The sequence below is a fragment of the Nyctereutes procyonoides genome, unplaced genomic scaffold, assembly GCF_905146905.1.
Source record: "Nyctereutes procyonoides isolate TBG_1078 unplaced genomic scaffold, NYPRO_anot_genome, whole genome shotgun sequence".
Taxonomy (NCBI): domain Eukaryota; kingdom Metazoa; phylum Chordata; class Mammalia; order Carnivora; family Canidae; genus Nyctereutes; species Nyctereutes procyonoides.
In genome coordinates, this window is record NW_026575129.1 from 2,814,747 (window position 1) to 2,830,633 (window position 15,887).

Sequence of the window (15,887 nt, forward strand, 5' to 3'; positions counted from 1 at the left end):
TGCTTATGTATTTAATTAATGTGTAAGAAAATAATGCTTCTCTTAGTTAAAAAAATAAAAAATAAAAATAACCTGGCATACAAATTAAAACCAGGTATCATTTCTACCCCTCAAAATGGCAAAGGCAACTTTTAAGTAGAAAATTCAGCATCAATAAGGGTATAAGGAATCAGTACTCTCATACCAATACTGTGTAAGGTGGTACAAGCTTTGGGAAGGGCAATTTTATTTTATTTTTTATTTTATTTTATTTTATTTTATATTTTATATTTTATATTTTATTTTTATTGGAGTTCAATTTGCTAACGTATAGCATAACACCCAGTGCTCATCCCATCAAGTGCCCCCCTCAGTGGGAAGGGCAATTTTAGACAAGAGAATTCTTCAAAGCGTTTGTCCCTTACAACTCTACTCCTGGGGATTTATATTAAGAAAACAGTAAGGGAGATAATGTAGTAACATACTTATGATGATGTGTACTGCTTCACTGATTACGAAGACAAAAAAAGGAAATGGGTTAAATTTCCAACAATAGTAAACCTGTTAAACAAAATTTATTACAACAATATAAAGGATAACTATGCAGTCATTAAAAATGAAATTGTTAAAGAGTATGGCAGGGAAAGGAATGTAAATGATAAATAAATGATAAAAGTATTCCAGTATGATCACATTTTGGGGCAGAGGGGATTTGCACATGAAAAGATCTGAACTGGCATGTCAGATGGTAAACCCAGGGTATTTGGATTACAAATCCATTTTCTTTTTATTTTTAAAACTTTCTGCAAAAACACTTTTTTCTTTACTGAAGTACAGTTGACTCTTGAGGAACACAGGTTTAAACTGTGAGGGTCCACTTACACATTTTTTTTTGACACAGTATAATGCTAAAAATGTATTTCCTCTTTCTTATGATTTTCTTAATAACACTTGTTTTTCTTTATTGTAAGAACATGATATATAATCCCAATAACATACAAAATATGTGTAAACTGTGTTATTAGTAAGGCTTCTAGTCAACAGTGAACTATTAGCAGTTAAATCTTTGGAGATTCAAAAAAAAAATCTTTGAAGATTCAAAAGTGATATATGGATGTTAGTGTCCCTTAACCTCCACATTGTTCAAGGGTCAAAAATATATTTAATTATAAGATAACTATACAATTATTCTTCTGATCAAAGTTTTGCATCAAAATTAGGAATACATAAAAGTTTTAATATATACTGGTTTAATATGAAGCTTTTTAACTTGTTAAATGTAATCGCTTGTTGCTCCAATATTATCATCATCTCCATCATAGGTAACATCGTTATATAATGCTTATCACATGCCCAGCAGAATTTTAAGCACTTTTACATTTATCAACTCATTTAATCCATTTATAAGCCTAAGAAGTATTACTATTATCCCAAGAGCACAGTAAGCTTAAGTAACTTGTCCAACATTACCCTGCTGGTAATTAAAAGAACTGGGATTCAAACTCAGACACTCCAGCTCCATTGTTTCCTCAGTCACTCCATTCCACTGCCTCTATTACAATTTATTCAACAATATGATATCATAGATCATAAGGTTTATGATATCTGAAGCATGATTACTGGTGGCTGATAAAAATTTTTAAGAGGGGATCCCTGGTTGGCGCAGCGGTTTGGCGCCTGCCTTTGGCCCAGGGCGCGATCCTGGAGACCCGGGATCGAATCCCACATTGGGCTCCCGGTGCATGGAGCCTGCTTCTCCCTCTGCCTGTGTCTCTGCCTCTCTCTCTCTCACTGTGTGCCTATCATAAATAAATAAAACAAAACAAAACAAAAAAAACAAAAAAAAAATTTTAAGAGTTAGTTGTACCAATAGTATAATTACACAGGTTTATATTTCTTATAAAAGAACACAGGGTATGATTGTTGCTTTATGATCATCCTGTCAAGACCACATGGTATGGAGTACTAAAAGATATCTTCATTTTCAGAAATATAAAATATCCCAGGAACTCTCAAACTGTAATGGAAGAAACAGAGTTCCTTGGGTAGGGGCAATGTTGTATACATTTAAAATCTCCAGCATGCAGCAGATTACCTATATGATAACAAGCATCCAATAAATGTTTTCTGAAAGAAGACATAGATAAATTTAGTACTTACAGTTTTCCTAGTATATGAAATGCAAAACCTCTGTGGATTATAATGTGTCTCTCAGATAAAACTTAAGGAATGTTTTTGACCCTCCTTCAAAATTAATCTAATTCTCACAGCTGAAAACTAACGCTATTACTGAAAAGTGACTTTTAGTTTCTGATCAACAAAGTATTTATCATGGACAATGGAGAACTACTATAGACTAATAAGCAGCATAAATGATGTCAGCATCTTAAGAACCATTGTCAACAAAGCTTTTCTCCCCTAACACTCTGCTTATCTTTATGTCTGAGCTCAAATCACAGTTCTTCCAAAAGGGTCTCTGTAGCTTTTTAAATGGTATTTGTTTCCCTCTTCATTGATTCATATTTTATGCCTTTTTTGTTCAGGTATCTGTGCCCTGAACTAGATATTAGTCTCTAGAAGAGATGACTAAATTCTATTTATCTGTTCCAGCAAACAAAAACGGATATCTAGCAAAGTACTCTTACACTTAGCAGACAATCCACAAATATTTGCTGAACTGACATCTTAAAAAGAGAGGCTTCAAGTGTCATTTTTGACAAACACAGAATAAAAGATTTTTATTTTTTTTTTTAATTTTTATTTATTTATGATAGTGACACACACAGAGAGAGAGAGAGGCAGAGACATAGGCAGAGGGAGAAGCAGGCTCCATGCACCGGAAGCCCGATGTGGGATTCGATCCCAGGTCTCCAGGATCACGCTCTGGGCCAAAGGCAGGCGCCAAACCGCTGCGCCACCCAGGGATCCCCAGAATAAAAGATTTTTAAAGAAATAGTTATCAGGTATTAAAAGAAAATAGAAATATATCCTATGTTAAGTTAAAATTTGTCAGGATGAAATTTCCTTGCAATTAAAAAAAATCTTACGTTTCAGTTCTCAAAACTTACATTTTATTATTTTTATTTTTAAATTTAAATTCAATTAATTAACATATTATTGGTTTCAGAGGTAGAGGTTAGTGATGCATCAGTTTTATGTAACACCCAATGATCATTACACCACATGCCCTCCTTAATGCCCATCATCCAGTTACCCCAGCTCCCCACTTTTCTCCCCTCCAGCAACCCTCTAGTTTGTTTCCTAGAATCAAGTCTCTTTTGATTTGTCTCCCTCTCTGATTTTGTTATTTTCCCCTCTTCCTCTATGATTCTGTTGTTTCTTAAATTCCACATATGAGCGAGATCATATAGTTGTATTTCTCTGATTATTTCACTTAGTATATCTACCCATGTGTTGCAAATACCAAGACTTCATTTAGATGGCTGAGTAGTATTCCATTGTGTGTGTGTGTACACATACACACCATCTTTTCTTTATCCATTCACCTGTCTATGGACATCTGGGCTCTTTCCATAGTCTGGCTATTGTGAACACTGCTGCTATAAACATTGGGGTGCAGGTGCCCCTTTGATTCACTACATTTATACCCTTGGGATAAATACCCAGTAGTGCAATTGCAGAGTTTTACGGTCGCTCTATTTTCAACTTTTTGAAGAGGCTACATACTGTTCTCCCGAGTGGCTACCTGCTTGCATTCCCACTAACAATATACGAGAGTTCCTCTTTCTCTGCATCCCCGCCAACATCTGTCATTTCTTGACTTGTTATTTTTAGCCATTCTGACTGGTGTGGGGAGGGTATCTCATTGTGGTTTTGATTTCTATTTCCCTGATGCCCAGCGACGTGAAGCATTTTTTCATGTCTTCTGCCCATTTCTTGATTGGATTGTTTGTTTGGATGTTGAGTTTGACAAGTTCTTTAGAGATTCTGGATTAACTAGCTCTTCATCTGATATGTCATTTGCAAATATTTTCTCCCATTCTGTCGACTGTCCTTTGGTTGACTGTTTCTTTTGCTGTGCAAAACCTTTCTATCTTGATGAAGTAGTTCCCCAATAGTTCATTTGAATATAGTTCATTTGAACCCAAATAGTTCATTTTTGCCTTTGTAGACAGGTCTAGTAAGAAGTTGCTGGGGTCGAGGTCGTGAAGGTTGCTGCCTGTCTCCTCTAGGATTTTGAAGGATTTCTGTCTCATATTTAGGTCTTTCATCCATTTTGAGTTTATTTTTGTATATGGTGTGAGGAAATAGTCCAGCTTCATTTTGCATGTGGCTGTCCACTTTTCCCAATACCATTTGTTGAAGACACTGTCTTTTTTCCATTGGTTATTTTTTCCTGCCTTGTCAAAGATTAGTTGACCATAGAGTTGAGGGCCCATTTCTGGGTTCTCTATTCTGTTCCACTGATCTATGTGCCTATTTTTGTGCCAGTACCATGCTGTCTAGATTACAGCTTTGTAACTGAGCTTGAAGTCGTTACCTGCCATGTGCCATTCTAAGTACTAGGAATAGCAGTAAAACAGACAAGCATCTTATTCTCATGGAACTTGCATCGTAAGTTGCTGAGACAGACAATAAGCTAGTACTACAAATATTTATGGTAATTTCAGATAGTGAAAAATGCTGTGAAAACAATCAAGACTGATCAGTGAAGATGTGTAAAAGAAGATGACTTTTGAGCTGATATTTGAAAGATAAGAAGCCCTAAGAAAATCTGAAGAAGTGTTCTTGGGTAACAGCAGTACAAAGGCTCTTGACAGGAATGAGATTGGTATATTTAGGAAATGCAAAAGAGCACCATGGATAAGAAGCAGGCAGGATTCAAATCACCTAAATGTCTTAGAAACTTAGGAATATGGACTTTAACTGTAAAATTAAGCCATTAAAATAAGAGGTCTTAAAAAAGAAAGTAAAATCTGATTTTCCTATTTTGTCTGTAGGATAAATTCCTAAAAAAGAATTGCTACATCAAAGAGTGTGTGCAATTTAAGTTTTGGCAAATATTGCTAAAATGACTCTAAAAACTGCACCTATTTTTATTCCTATCAAAAACATGTGTAGGATGCCTGTTTCTCCAAACCTTAGCAACACTGGCTATTGCTTTAAAATCTTTGCCAATAGGTTAAAAATTATGTAAACCTGTAAAATCTTTGCCAATAGTGGAAAATGATACAAATTTGGCTCAAACTTTATAATTTTATTAAGGCATATATTATAGTGACTTGATATGTTTATACATTACAGAATGATCCCACAATAACTCTAGTTATCATCTGCCACCATACAAAGTTGTTATAACTTTATTATTGACTATATGCCTTATGTTGTACCTTAATATTCCCATGCCTTATTTATAACTGTAAGTTTGTACCTCTTAAACCCCTTTACCAATTTCAACTGCCCCTCAGACCCTCCCTATTCTGGTTACTGACTTCTGTATCTGAGTCTGTTTCTATATTATTTGTTCATTTATTTTTTGCTTTTCAGATTCCACATATAAGTGAAATCACACAGTATTTTTCTTTCTCTCATTTATTTCATTTAGCATAACAACCCCTAGGTCCATCCATGTTGTTGCAAATGGCAAGACTTCATTTTTTTTTTATGGCTGAGTAATATTTCTAAGTCTGTATATCACATTATATCCTCTGTATCAATTTATCTATCAGTGGACAGTTAAGTTGCTTCCATACCTTGGTGAATGCAAATGCTGCTGCAGTGAACAAAGAGGTGCATATATCTTTGGACAGATACCCAGAAGCAGGATTGCTAGATCGTATGGTATTTCTATTTTTAATTTTTTTGAGGAACTTCCCTACTGTTTTCCATAGTGGTTGTACCAATTTACTTTTCCACCAATAGTGTATGAGCGTTCCTTCTCTCTACTTCCTCATTAATATTTGTGTTTTTTTGTGTTTTTACTAATAGCTAATCTGACAAGTGTGAGGTAATATCTCATTATGGGTTTGTTTGGTTTGCTTGAAGCAATGATATTTTTTTATTTTTTTAAAGTTTTTATTTTAATCATTCAGTGCTCATGACAAGTGTACTCCTTAATCCCTAACACCTATTCCACCTATCCTCCCATCCATCTCCCTTCTGGTAACCACCAATTTGTTCTCTCTAGTTGAGAGTTTGTTTATTGATTTGTTTCTTTTTTCCCCACTGCTAGCTTGTTTTGTTTTTAAAGTTCTACTTATGAGTGAAATCATAAGGTATTTGTCTTTCTCTGACTGACTTATTTCACTTAGCATTATACTCTCCAGCTCCATCTATGTTGTTGCACATGGCAAAATTTCATTCTTCTTTATGGTTAACATTCCTGTGTGTGTGTGTGCGCACGCACGCACATGTAAACACATATTACATCTTCTTTATCCATTCATCAATCAATGAACACTTAAGCTGCTTCCATATCTTATCTTGATTACTGTAAATAATGCTGCTATAAAATAGGGTATACCTGTGTGTATCCCTTTGAATTAGTGTTTTTGTGTTATTTGGGTAAAACACACAGTAGTGTGATTGCTGGATCATAGGGTAGTTCCATTTTTAACTTTTTGAGGAAACTCCACACTATTTTCCAGAGTGGCTGTAAAGGTTTGTATTCCTACCAAGAGTGCATGTGGGTGCTTTTTTCTCCACATCCTCACCAATACTTGCTTCTTGAGTTTTGATTCTAGCCATTCTGACAGGTATGAGGTTGATACCTCATTGTAGTTTTGATTTGCTTTTAGTAAGTGATGATGAACACCCTTTCATGTGTTTGTTGGGCATCTGTATGCCTTCTTTGGAATAATGTCTATACAAGTCCTCTGCCCACTTTTTAATCAGGTTTTTTTTTTTTTTAAGATTTATTTATTTTAGAGAGAAAGGGAAAGCGTGCACTTGAGTAGGGGGAAAGGCAAAGGGAGAGAATCTTCAAGCAGAAACGCTGCTAAGCATGTAGCCTGACTTGGGGCTCAGTTTCATGACTGAGATCATGCATGACCTGAGGTGAAATCAAGAGTTGGAGGTTTAACCAACTGAACCACCCAGATGCTTCAATCAGGTTGTTTGTTTCTTTTAACATTATGTTGGGTAAGTTCTTAACCCCTCACTGGATGCAGGTTTTGCAAATATCTTCTTCTGTTCATGGGTGTCTTTTCGTTTGATTGATGGTTTCTGTACAAAGGCTTTTTTGTTTAATGTAAACTCATTTGTTTACTTTAGCTTTTGTTACCCTTGTCTGAGGAGACTGGTTCAAATAAACTAAGACTGGGGATGCCCGGGTGGCTCAGTGGTGAGCATCTGCCTTCAGCTCAGGGTGTGATCCTGGAGTCCCATATCAGGCTCCCGGCATGGAGCCTGCTTCTCCTTCTGCCTGTGTCTCTGCCTCTCTCTCTCTCTGTATTCTCATGAATAAATAAATAAATATTAAAAAAAAAAAAAACTAAGACTGGTGTCAAAAGGTTTACTTCCTATGTTTTCTTCTACAAGTTTTATGGTTGCAGGTCATACATTCAAGTCTTAAATCCATTTTGAATTTACTCTGTATATGGTATAAGATACTGGTCCAGTTTCATTCTTCAGCATGTAGCTGTCCAGTATTCTCAAAACCATTTATTAAAGAGACTGTCTTTTTAACAATGAACATTCATGCCTCCTTTGTCTTAAATTAATTGGCCATATTTGCGTGGGTTTATTTCTGGGCTCTGTATTTTGTTCTGATCTGTGTGTCTGCTTTTGAACCAGTATCACACTGTTTTGATTATTATAGCTTTGTAGTATAGTTTGAAATTAGGGAGTATAGTACCTCCAGCTTTATTTTTATTTTTTTAACTTTTTATTTAAGTTCAATTTAGTTAACATATAGTGTATTACTAGTTTCAGAGGTAGAATTTAATAATTTCTCAGTTGCATAGAACACCCAGTGCTTATCGTATCAAGTGCCCTCCTTAATGCCAATTACCTCACCCCCACCTCCCTTCTAGCAACCCTCAATTTGTGCCCTAGACTTAAAAGTCTCTTATGATTTGCCTCCTTCTCTGTTTTTATCTTATTTCATTTTTCTTTCCTCTCCCTTATGTTCATCTGTTTTGTTTCTTAAATTCCACATATGGGTGAAACCATACAGTATTTGCCTTTCTCTCACTTATTTCTCTTAGCAGAATACCCTTTAGTTCCATCCATGTTGTTGCAACTGGCAAAATTTCATTCTTTTATATAGCTGAATAATATTCCATGGTGTGTGTGTGTGTACAGTGTAATAATTATAATGTAATCATTCTATTCAGATTTTCAACTTCTTCATGATTCAGTCTTAGAGGGTTTTGTGTTTCTTGTACATGTACATACACACATACACACACACACACACACACCCCAATTCTTTATCCATTTATCTGTCAGGGGGCATCAGCTTTGTTCTTTTTCAAGATTGCTTTGGCTCTTTGGATTATTTAGTGGTTCTACAAAAAGTTTAGGAATCTTTGTTCTAGTTCTGTGAAAAATGTCATTGGTATTTTTTTTTTTTTTAATTTTTATTTATTTATGATAGGCACACAGTGAGAGAGAGAGAGGCAGAGACACAGGCAGAGGGAGAAGCAGGCTCCATGCACCGGGAGCCCGACATGGGATTCGATCCCGGGTCTCCAGGATCGCGCCCTGGGCCAAAGGCAGGCGCCAAACCACTGCGCCACCCAGGGATCCCGTCATTGGTATTTTGATATGGAGTTTACTGACTGTATGTTAGTTATGGTAATATGGACATTTTGACAATATAAATTCTTCCTGGCCATGAGCATAGTATATATTTTCACTTACTTAAGTTGTTTTCAATTGCTTCCACCAATGTCTTATAGTTTTCAGAGTACTGGTCTTTCAATTCCTGGGTTATATTTATTCCTAGGTATTTCACTATTTTTGGTAAAATTATATATTTTTTTTAATTTTTTTTTTAAATTTTATTTACTCATGATAGTCATACAGAGAGAGAGAGAGAGGCAGAGACACAGGCAGAGGGAGAAGCAGGCTCCATGCACCGGGAGCTCGATGTGGGATTTGATCCTGGGTCTCGAGGATCATGCCCTGGGCCAAAGGCAGGCGCCAAACCGCTGCGCCACCCAGGGATCCCTATTTTTGGTACAATTATAAATGAGATTGCTTTCTTAATTTCTCTTTCTGATAAACCACTATTAGTGTAGAGAAATGCAATGAATTTCTGTATGTTAATTTCATATCCAGTGATTTTACTCAATTCATTTATGAGGTCTAATAGTTTTTTGGTGGAGTCTTTTTTCTATATATAATATCCTATCATCTTTAACTTTTAAAGAATTTAACTTTTTCCTTTCAAATCTGGATGACTTCTATTTCTTTTTCTTGCCTGACTGCTGTGGCTTGCAATACTATGAAGAATAAAAGTGGCAAGAGTGAGCATCCTTGTTTTGTTCCTGATCCTAGAGGAAAAGCTTGAAGCTTTTTAAAGTTGAGTATTATGTTAGCAGTGAGTTTGTCATATACAGCTTTTATTATGTTGAGGTAAATGCCTTCTATACCCCACACTGTTGAGAATTTTTACTCATAAATGGATGCTGAATTCTGTCAAATGCTTCTTCTGCATCTACTGACATGATCATATAATTTTTATCCTTTTTGTTAATGTGTATCATGTGGATTGATTGCAGATGTAGAACCATCCTTGCATCCCTGGAATGAAGTACACCTGATCATGGGGGATGATCCTTTTAATATATTATTGAATTGAGTCTGGTAATATTTTGTTGAGGATTTCTGAATTTATGTGCATTATGGATACTGGCCTATAAAGGGGCCTCTGATTTTGGTATAGAGGTAATGCTGGCCTTTAAAGTAAATTTGGTGGCATTCCTTCCTTTTCAATTTTTTCTAATAATTTGAGAAGGATAGGTACCAACACTTGTTGAAATGTTTGGTAGAATTTACCTGTGAAGCTGTCTGGTCCCGGACTTTCATTTTGGGGGGGGTTTAAAACTACTGATTCAATTTCATTACTTGTAATCAGTCTATTCAGATTTTCAATTTCTTCATGATTCAGTCTTAGAGGGTTTTGTGTTTCTTGGAATCCATTTCTTCTAGGTTTCCTATTCTGTTGGTGTGCAATTGTTCACGGGGTCCAACTTTATGTTTAATTTCTTTTTGCTATGTATTTCTTTGTAATTTCTCTGTATTAAGAATTTGACATGACAACTGAAAATAGGTCAGATAAACAATAGAACAGTTGTATTTATGACAGAATGAGACAATCTAAAAATGTAACTTACCTCTAGTATGGAAAATTTATATTGCAAAATGACAGTAGTCTAATATTCATGGTATTTTACTTGTTACTCTTTTTTCTGCCCAAAATCTACCTCCCAATAAAGTTAGCTCCACTAACTTTTTCATAATGCAAAAAGTACTTAAAAGGAAATGATGAATATACCTTTGTACACTTGGGTAAGTATATGTGTAAGAATATAAGTTCTTTTAAGTGGATCTGTTAGGACAAAGATTTTTTGTAGTTAAAATACTGATAAATATAGCCACATTAGCATCCAAAAGCTTTGCACTCATTTCTGTTCCTACCAAAAGTGTGGCAAGTAGGACACAGTTGTGTTCTGTACATTTCCAATTACTCTCCTAATTCCCCACCTCCTTAAGATAGATGTTTCAATCCTCAATCAACAATTAACAATACAGAAGCTGTGAGATACGGATAATTATCTACTAAAACAAGTATAAATTATTAAAGCAAAAGATCTTAAACTGAATTTGTTGTACTTTTATTTGACCAGTTGTATTTATTCGTTTGATGCAAAACTGATAACTTGACTAGATGAAAGAAAAGATACTAAAAGAACTAATTTCTAGAACTTTCTTGCCTTTTCATCTATAAACCTTTCATAATAGAAGATATATTTTGAGACATGTAAATAAAAGGTACTATAAAAATAAAAACTAGTAGTACTGGGGCACCTGTGTGATTAAGCAGGTTAAGTGTCTGATTCTTGATTTTGGCTTAGGTCATGATCTCAAGGTTATGAGATTGAGCCCCATGTGGGGCTCTGTGCTGGGTGTGGAGTCTGCTTAAGACTGCCTCTACTTTGGCCCCTCCCCTCCCACCCCTCCCAGGTGCATGAAGGTCCATGCTTTCTCTTACAAAACATAGAAACAAAAAAACTACTACTAGAAAGAGAAGAAAAAATTTAAATTTCAACACTTACAATCATCCAGGTCTAGAAGTGAAACATCTTTGGTAAGATTTCTATCTTGCTTTGCTTTTTTTTCTTTCTCCTATAGATAAGAAATATTTAATTTATTGCATATTCTATTAAAAAATCAATGAAGTAATTCTTAATGTTTCAGAACAAACATTTATTTGCTCCACTTAGCCTTCCAAGAAAAAAATCAAGTTAAGCTCTCTGTACGGTTATATGGACTATATATATATATATATATATATATATATATAGACACACACACACGTATATACATATTTTTTAATTTATTTACTCATGAGAGACACACAGAGAGAGAGACAGAAGCAGAGACACAGGCAGAGGGAGAAGCAGGCTCCATGCAGGGAGCCTGACATGGGACTCAATCCCGGGTCTCCAGGATCATGCCCTGGGCTGAAGGTGGCGCTAAACCGCTGAGCCACCCAGGCTGCCCTGGACTGTATTTTTTAATCAAAATTTTCATTTTAGGTAATATACAGTATTTCTTCTCTATCATTAAAACTGTTATTTTTAAATATTTTATTTAAAGATTATAAAGGTCCATTAGAAGAAAATCTAAAGGTAAATATTTTGTGATCTGACAACTTTTGCTAAAAATGTTAAATAACATAAAATGGCTCTTTGGTAGAAAGTGTACAAACATCTTGAAAATAATTTTTAAACAAGTTGATTTAATTAAGAAAAGGAAGTGCTCAACCAATATAAGCTTAGCTCTGAAATTCTCAAGAGGCTTGTGAAAGAAAGGCTTTTCTGAGATGTAGTTTGTGACAGGCATTGTACTAGGTACTTTATATTTCAACAGTAGGTTCCATCAGACTCCTTCAGCCCAAAAGTATTCATTAAAATCTACAAACGACATTTTCAGACTCTCACTCTTACATGAAAAGTATTCATTTACTTTATTGTTTTCTTTTGGAGAGAACAAGTATTTTAAAACATGTCTGCACATATTTAGGATTTTCTCTACCTCAGATTTCCTTATTCAATCTACTATATTTTTGAAATGTGGATAATCATGAACTAGAAAACAGTACCCCTAAGCCTGAGGTATTCACAGTTTGGTCAGAGAATGAGAAGAGAAGTGACATATAAATAAAGAAAAAAAATATGTATATAGCAGTTTTTTTTTTTAAAGAACAAATTAAGTTCAGTAATGAGTAGCATTATAAAAAAAGGTCAACAAAGATTAGGACGCTAAATATTTGGACCAAAGCTACTTACCTTTATAAAGTATATTTTTTATACTAAATCTCAAATTAAAGGTCAAACTTACGTTTTTGCTAAAATGTTTTTGCTCATTTACTCAATCATTCATTCATCCAACAAACATGTAAAGACTTTTTAACATGTATCAGATTCTGCACTAAGCAAAGGATGTAATACAGCTAACACATAGTTCCTGCCTTCAGATAACTTAGAATCTGATAAAGGAATTTACAGCTTATCTATACAAATCATTATAAATATTTCTGAAGTTTTCCTCTAACCACAGAAAGGTATCACCAAAGCAAAAGGTTGATTACCATCATTTAAAGTCTACACCATGTTAGAGCTCTTAAAATGGTGAAAATACATGGATACATCAATTACATGTTAGGTAACATTTTAAAATGATCTTTAAGTTCTGCTACTTTTTTCCCTTATGCCAAAACTCAAAACAAATTATTTTCAAGTATCATACAATAATATACATTACAATACTAACTAAATACATCAGCATTGATTTTCTTCATGAGAATAATTGTTTCTGCCACTGAAAACTTCAAACTATCTAGGTGGATTTTAATTTTCACTCAGTTAAAAACAAAGCAAACAATATTTGCTCCTCTTTCAACACCTAAAATGAATAATGATTTCTAGGACTGGGGAAAAAATGTTAATTTTGAATCTGGAATGAAATAAAAACAGGTTCAGAATGAAAATGCCGTCTCAACTAGAATATCATTCCTGTGAAGAAAGAACATAACAAAAAGAGCTTAACACCATGTGACTTATCAAAATACTATGCTGAGCACAATGGGTATAGCTTCCTAATAAGTTACGATGGTGCATGACTGTCTTTATGGAACTGTAACCTTCCCACCTGAAAAATTAGAAACGTATCAAATCAAGATAAAGTTAAAGCTGGAAACAAGTCTATATCTTATTTTCTACTTCAACAGCTAAGAGTGTGTAACAATATCTATTAAATACACATCAGGTCACATACAACATAGGACAGAGCTGCATGTGAAATTGACATAATCTCTTATTAGAAGTCTAAAACAGAAAGAAAAAAGGCTCTCAAAAGGACAGAATTTCATTGACTTTCTGAGAAGAGCAAATAACCGGTGACTGAAATACAACATTAGCAATAGATAACGGTCATTTCTACTGAATTGAAAAAGCCTTGCATTCCAAATCAAGGCTATAAAAAGCTTCGTGATGTGTTTGGCATTCCTCTCTTATATTATATTTCATTTTTCATTTAAAAAATTCATAGTAAGTTCAAAACATTTTCATACTTAAAGGATCTCCTATAAAAATAAAAATCTGAATTCTAAACAAAGAAGTTAAGAGCCCTATTCCATGAAACATTTCTCCATTTGCAATTCATCTTGGTAATAGAGACAGAACCTGGGTAAATGCATATAGGACTTGAGGCAGGAGATTTTTCTTGCTCAATGCATAATTCATGTGCTCCGCCTGCAAAGTGTGTAAAATGAGAATTTCACACCGCAGCACGAGCCATGGAGCTGCAGAGAAAAGGCAGATGAAATCATATTTTACTGTGTGAATTTTATTTCTTACCCTCCCAATATTTATACAAAACCATCACTGACAAACCAAACACACTGACAGATCACCCGCTGCTTCCGTTGTGTTAGTACTTGAGAGGAGGTCAGGCAGAAAGATAGACAATCTGTTTTTGTATATTTGTTTAAATAGAGGATTAGGTTTTTAACAGCTGAGTGGCTGTATTAGACTTTTATAAGGACAACAGCAACTGATCCTAAAATCTCTCTACAAAAATACCTAGTCATCAATTCATCACCCTCAAATCTCCATTTTGTTTCTATGGTGTTCGATTATACACCTCAACACATCAACATTTTCAAAATAAATCACAAAGTCACCGGTTAAAAAATTGATTTCTATTTAATATAATTCATTTCAGGTAATTAAAAAAGATCCTGGAACTACTTATTAAGCTCCAAATAATACAAATATGTAATAATATATCTGTAAAGATTATTTTATGTATTATGCATGTTCTTTTTATGCTGATTAAAAAAAAAAGCAAGTAGAAAAAAGATATGAAACAACAAGCACCAAATATGCTTCCTAAGGGGAAATTATTGTAAAGATTGAAATTGAAAATAAAATAGGATAAGTGGTATGTAAACTTTTGTCAAACTCATATTGTACTTTGAAATCAACAAAAATTCAAGGCTAATTTTTAGCCTCACAGGGCAAGATATTTACATGAAATATTTTCAATTAGAATGACCAAGGAAAATGACTCTCTTGCCTTCAAGTCATCTAACAAATCTGATTTTAAAAATCTGAGGCTCACACTCCCAATGAACTTTAAAACAAAAGTAAGCTGTCAGTAAATTGAGACTTCTTTACAAATCAGAAGTAGTCTAAACTGTTAAACAACTCTTCCCTATTAGATTACACCTACTTCAATAAGAAAGCTTCTTAATGGCATTCACTTTGATTTACAGATCAACTCAGGTGAAGTGGTATTTCTGTTCTGGAGTACTTAAAATATAAAGTAAATTGGGAACGACATAGATTTAAAAAGGCAAGGTTTTGAACTGTGAGTCTAAAACCAATATTCTGTGTGGAGGTTCCTCAAAGAATTAAAAATAGACCTGCCCTACGACCCAGCAATTGCACTGTTAGGGATTTACCCCGAAGATTCAGATGCAATGAAACGCCGGGGCACCTGCACCCCGATGTTTCTAGCAGCCATGTCCACAATAGCCAAACTGTGGAAGGAGCCTCGGTGCCCATCGAAAGATGAATGGATAAAGAAGATGTGGTTTATGTATACAATGGAATATTCCTCAGCCATTAGAAACAACAAATACCCACCATTTGCTTCAACATGGATGGAACTGGAGGGTATTATGCTGAGTGAAGTAAGTCAATCGGAGAAGGACAAACAGTGTATGTTCTCACTCATTTGGGGAATATGAATAATAGTGAAGGGGAATATAAGGGAAGGGAGAAGAAATGTGTGGGAGATATCAGAAAGGGACACAGAACATAAAGACTTCTAACTCTGGGAAATGAACTAGGGGTGGTGGAAGGGGAGGAGGGCGGGGGGTGGGGGTGAATGGGTGACGGGCACGGAGGGGGACACCTGACGGGATGAGCACTGGGTGTTATTCTGTATGTTGGTAAATTGAACACCAATAAAAATTAATTTATAAAAAAATAAAAATAAAAATAAAACCAATATTCTACAATATGCACAGAAGATATGTAATTGCAACATACATAAGTACTTGTACAAACACAAGTAAAATTTGTTTTCTATTTCTCAAGTGGGGTAGGACACCAATTGGAAAATAGTTTCTTTCACTCTTATTCATGATCTGTTCACAGTACCTGCCAATTTTATTTCATACCCAATAATCTTTAACATGGCAGATC

At 34.7% G+C, this 15,887-nt stretch overlaps 1 protein-coding gene across 2 annotated transcripts in view; it reads right to left on the reverse strand.

Annotated features, from left to right (window-relative positions):
* AP3B1 (adaptor related protein complex 3 subunit beta 1) overlaps positions 1–15,887 on the reverse strand; it is a 263,801-nt gene that overhangs the window by 74,061 nt on the left and 173,853 nt on the right. For both annotated transcript variants that reach the window (XM_055342262.1, XM_055342261.1), the window contains exon 21: positions 11,226–11,295. In XM_055342262.1, the coding sequence (XP_055198237.1) occupies positions 11,226–11,295 (70 nt within the window). The remainder of the gene's footprint in view (positions 1–11,225; positions 11,296–15,887) is intronic.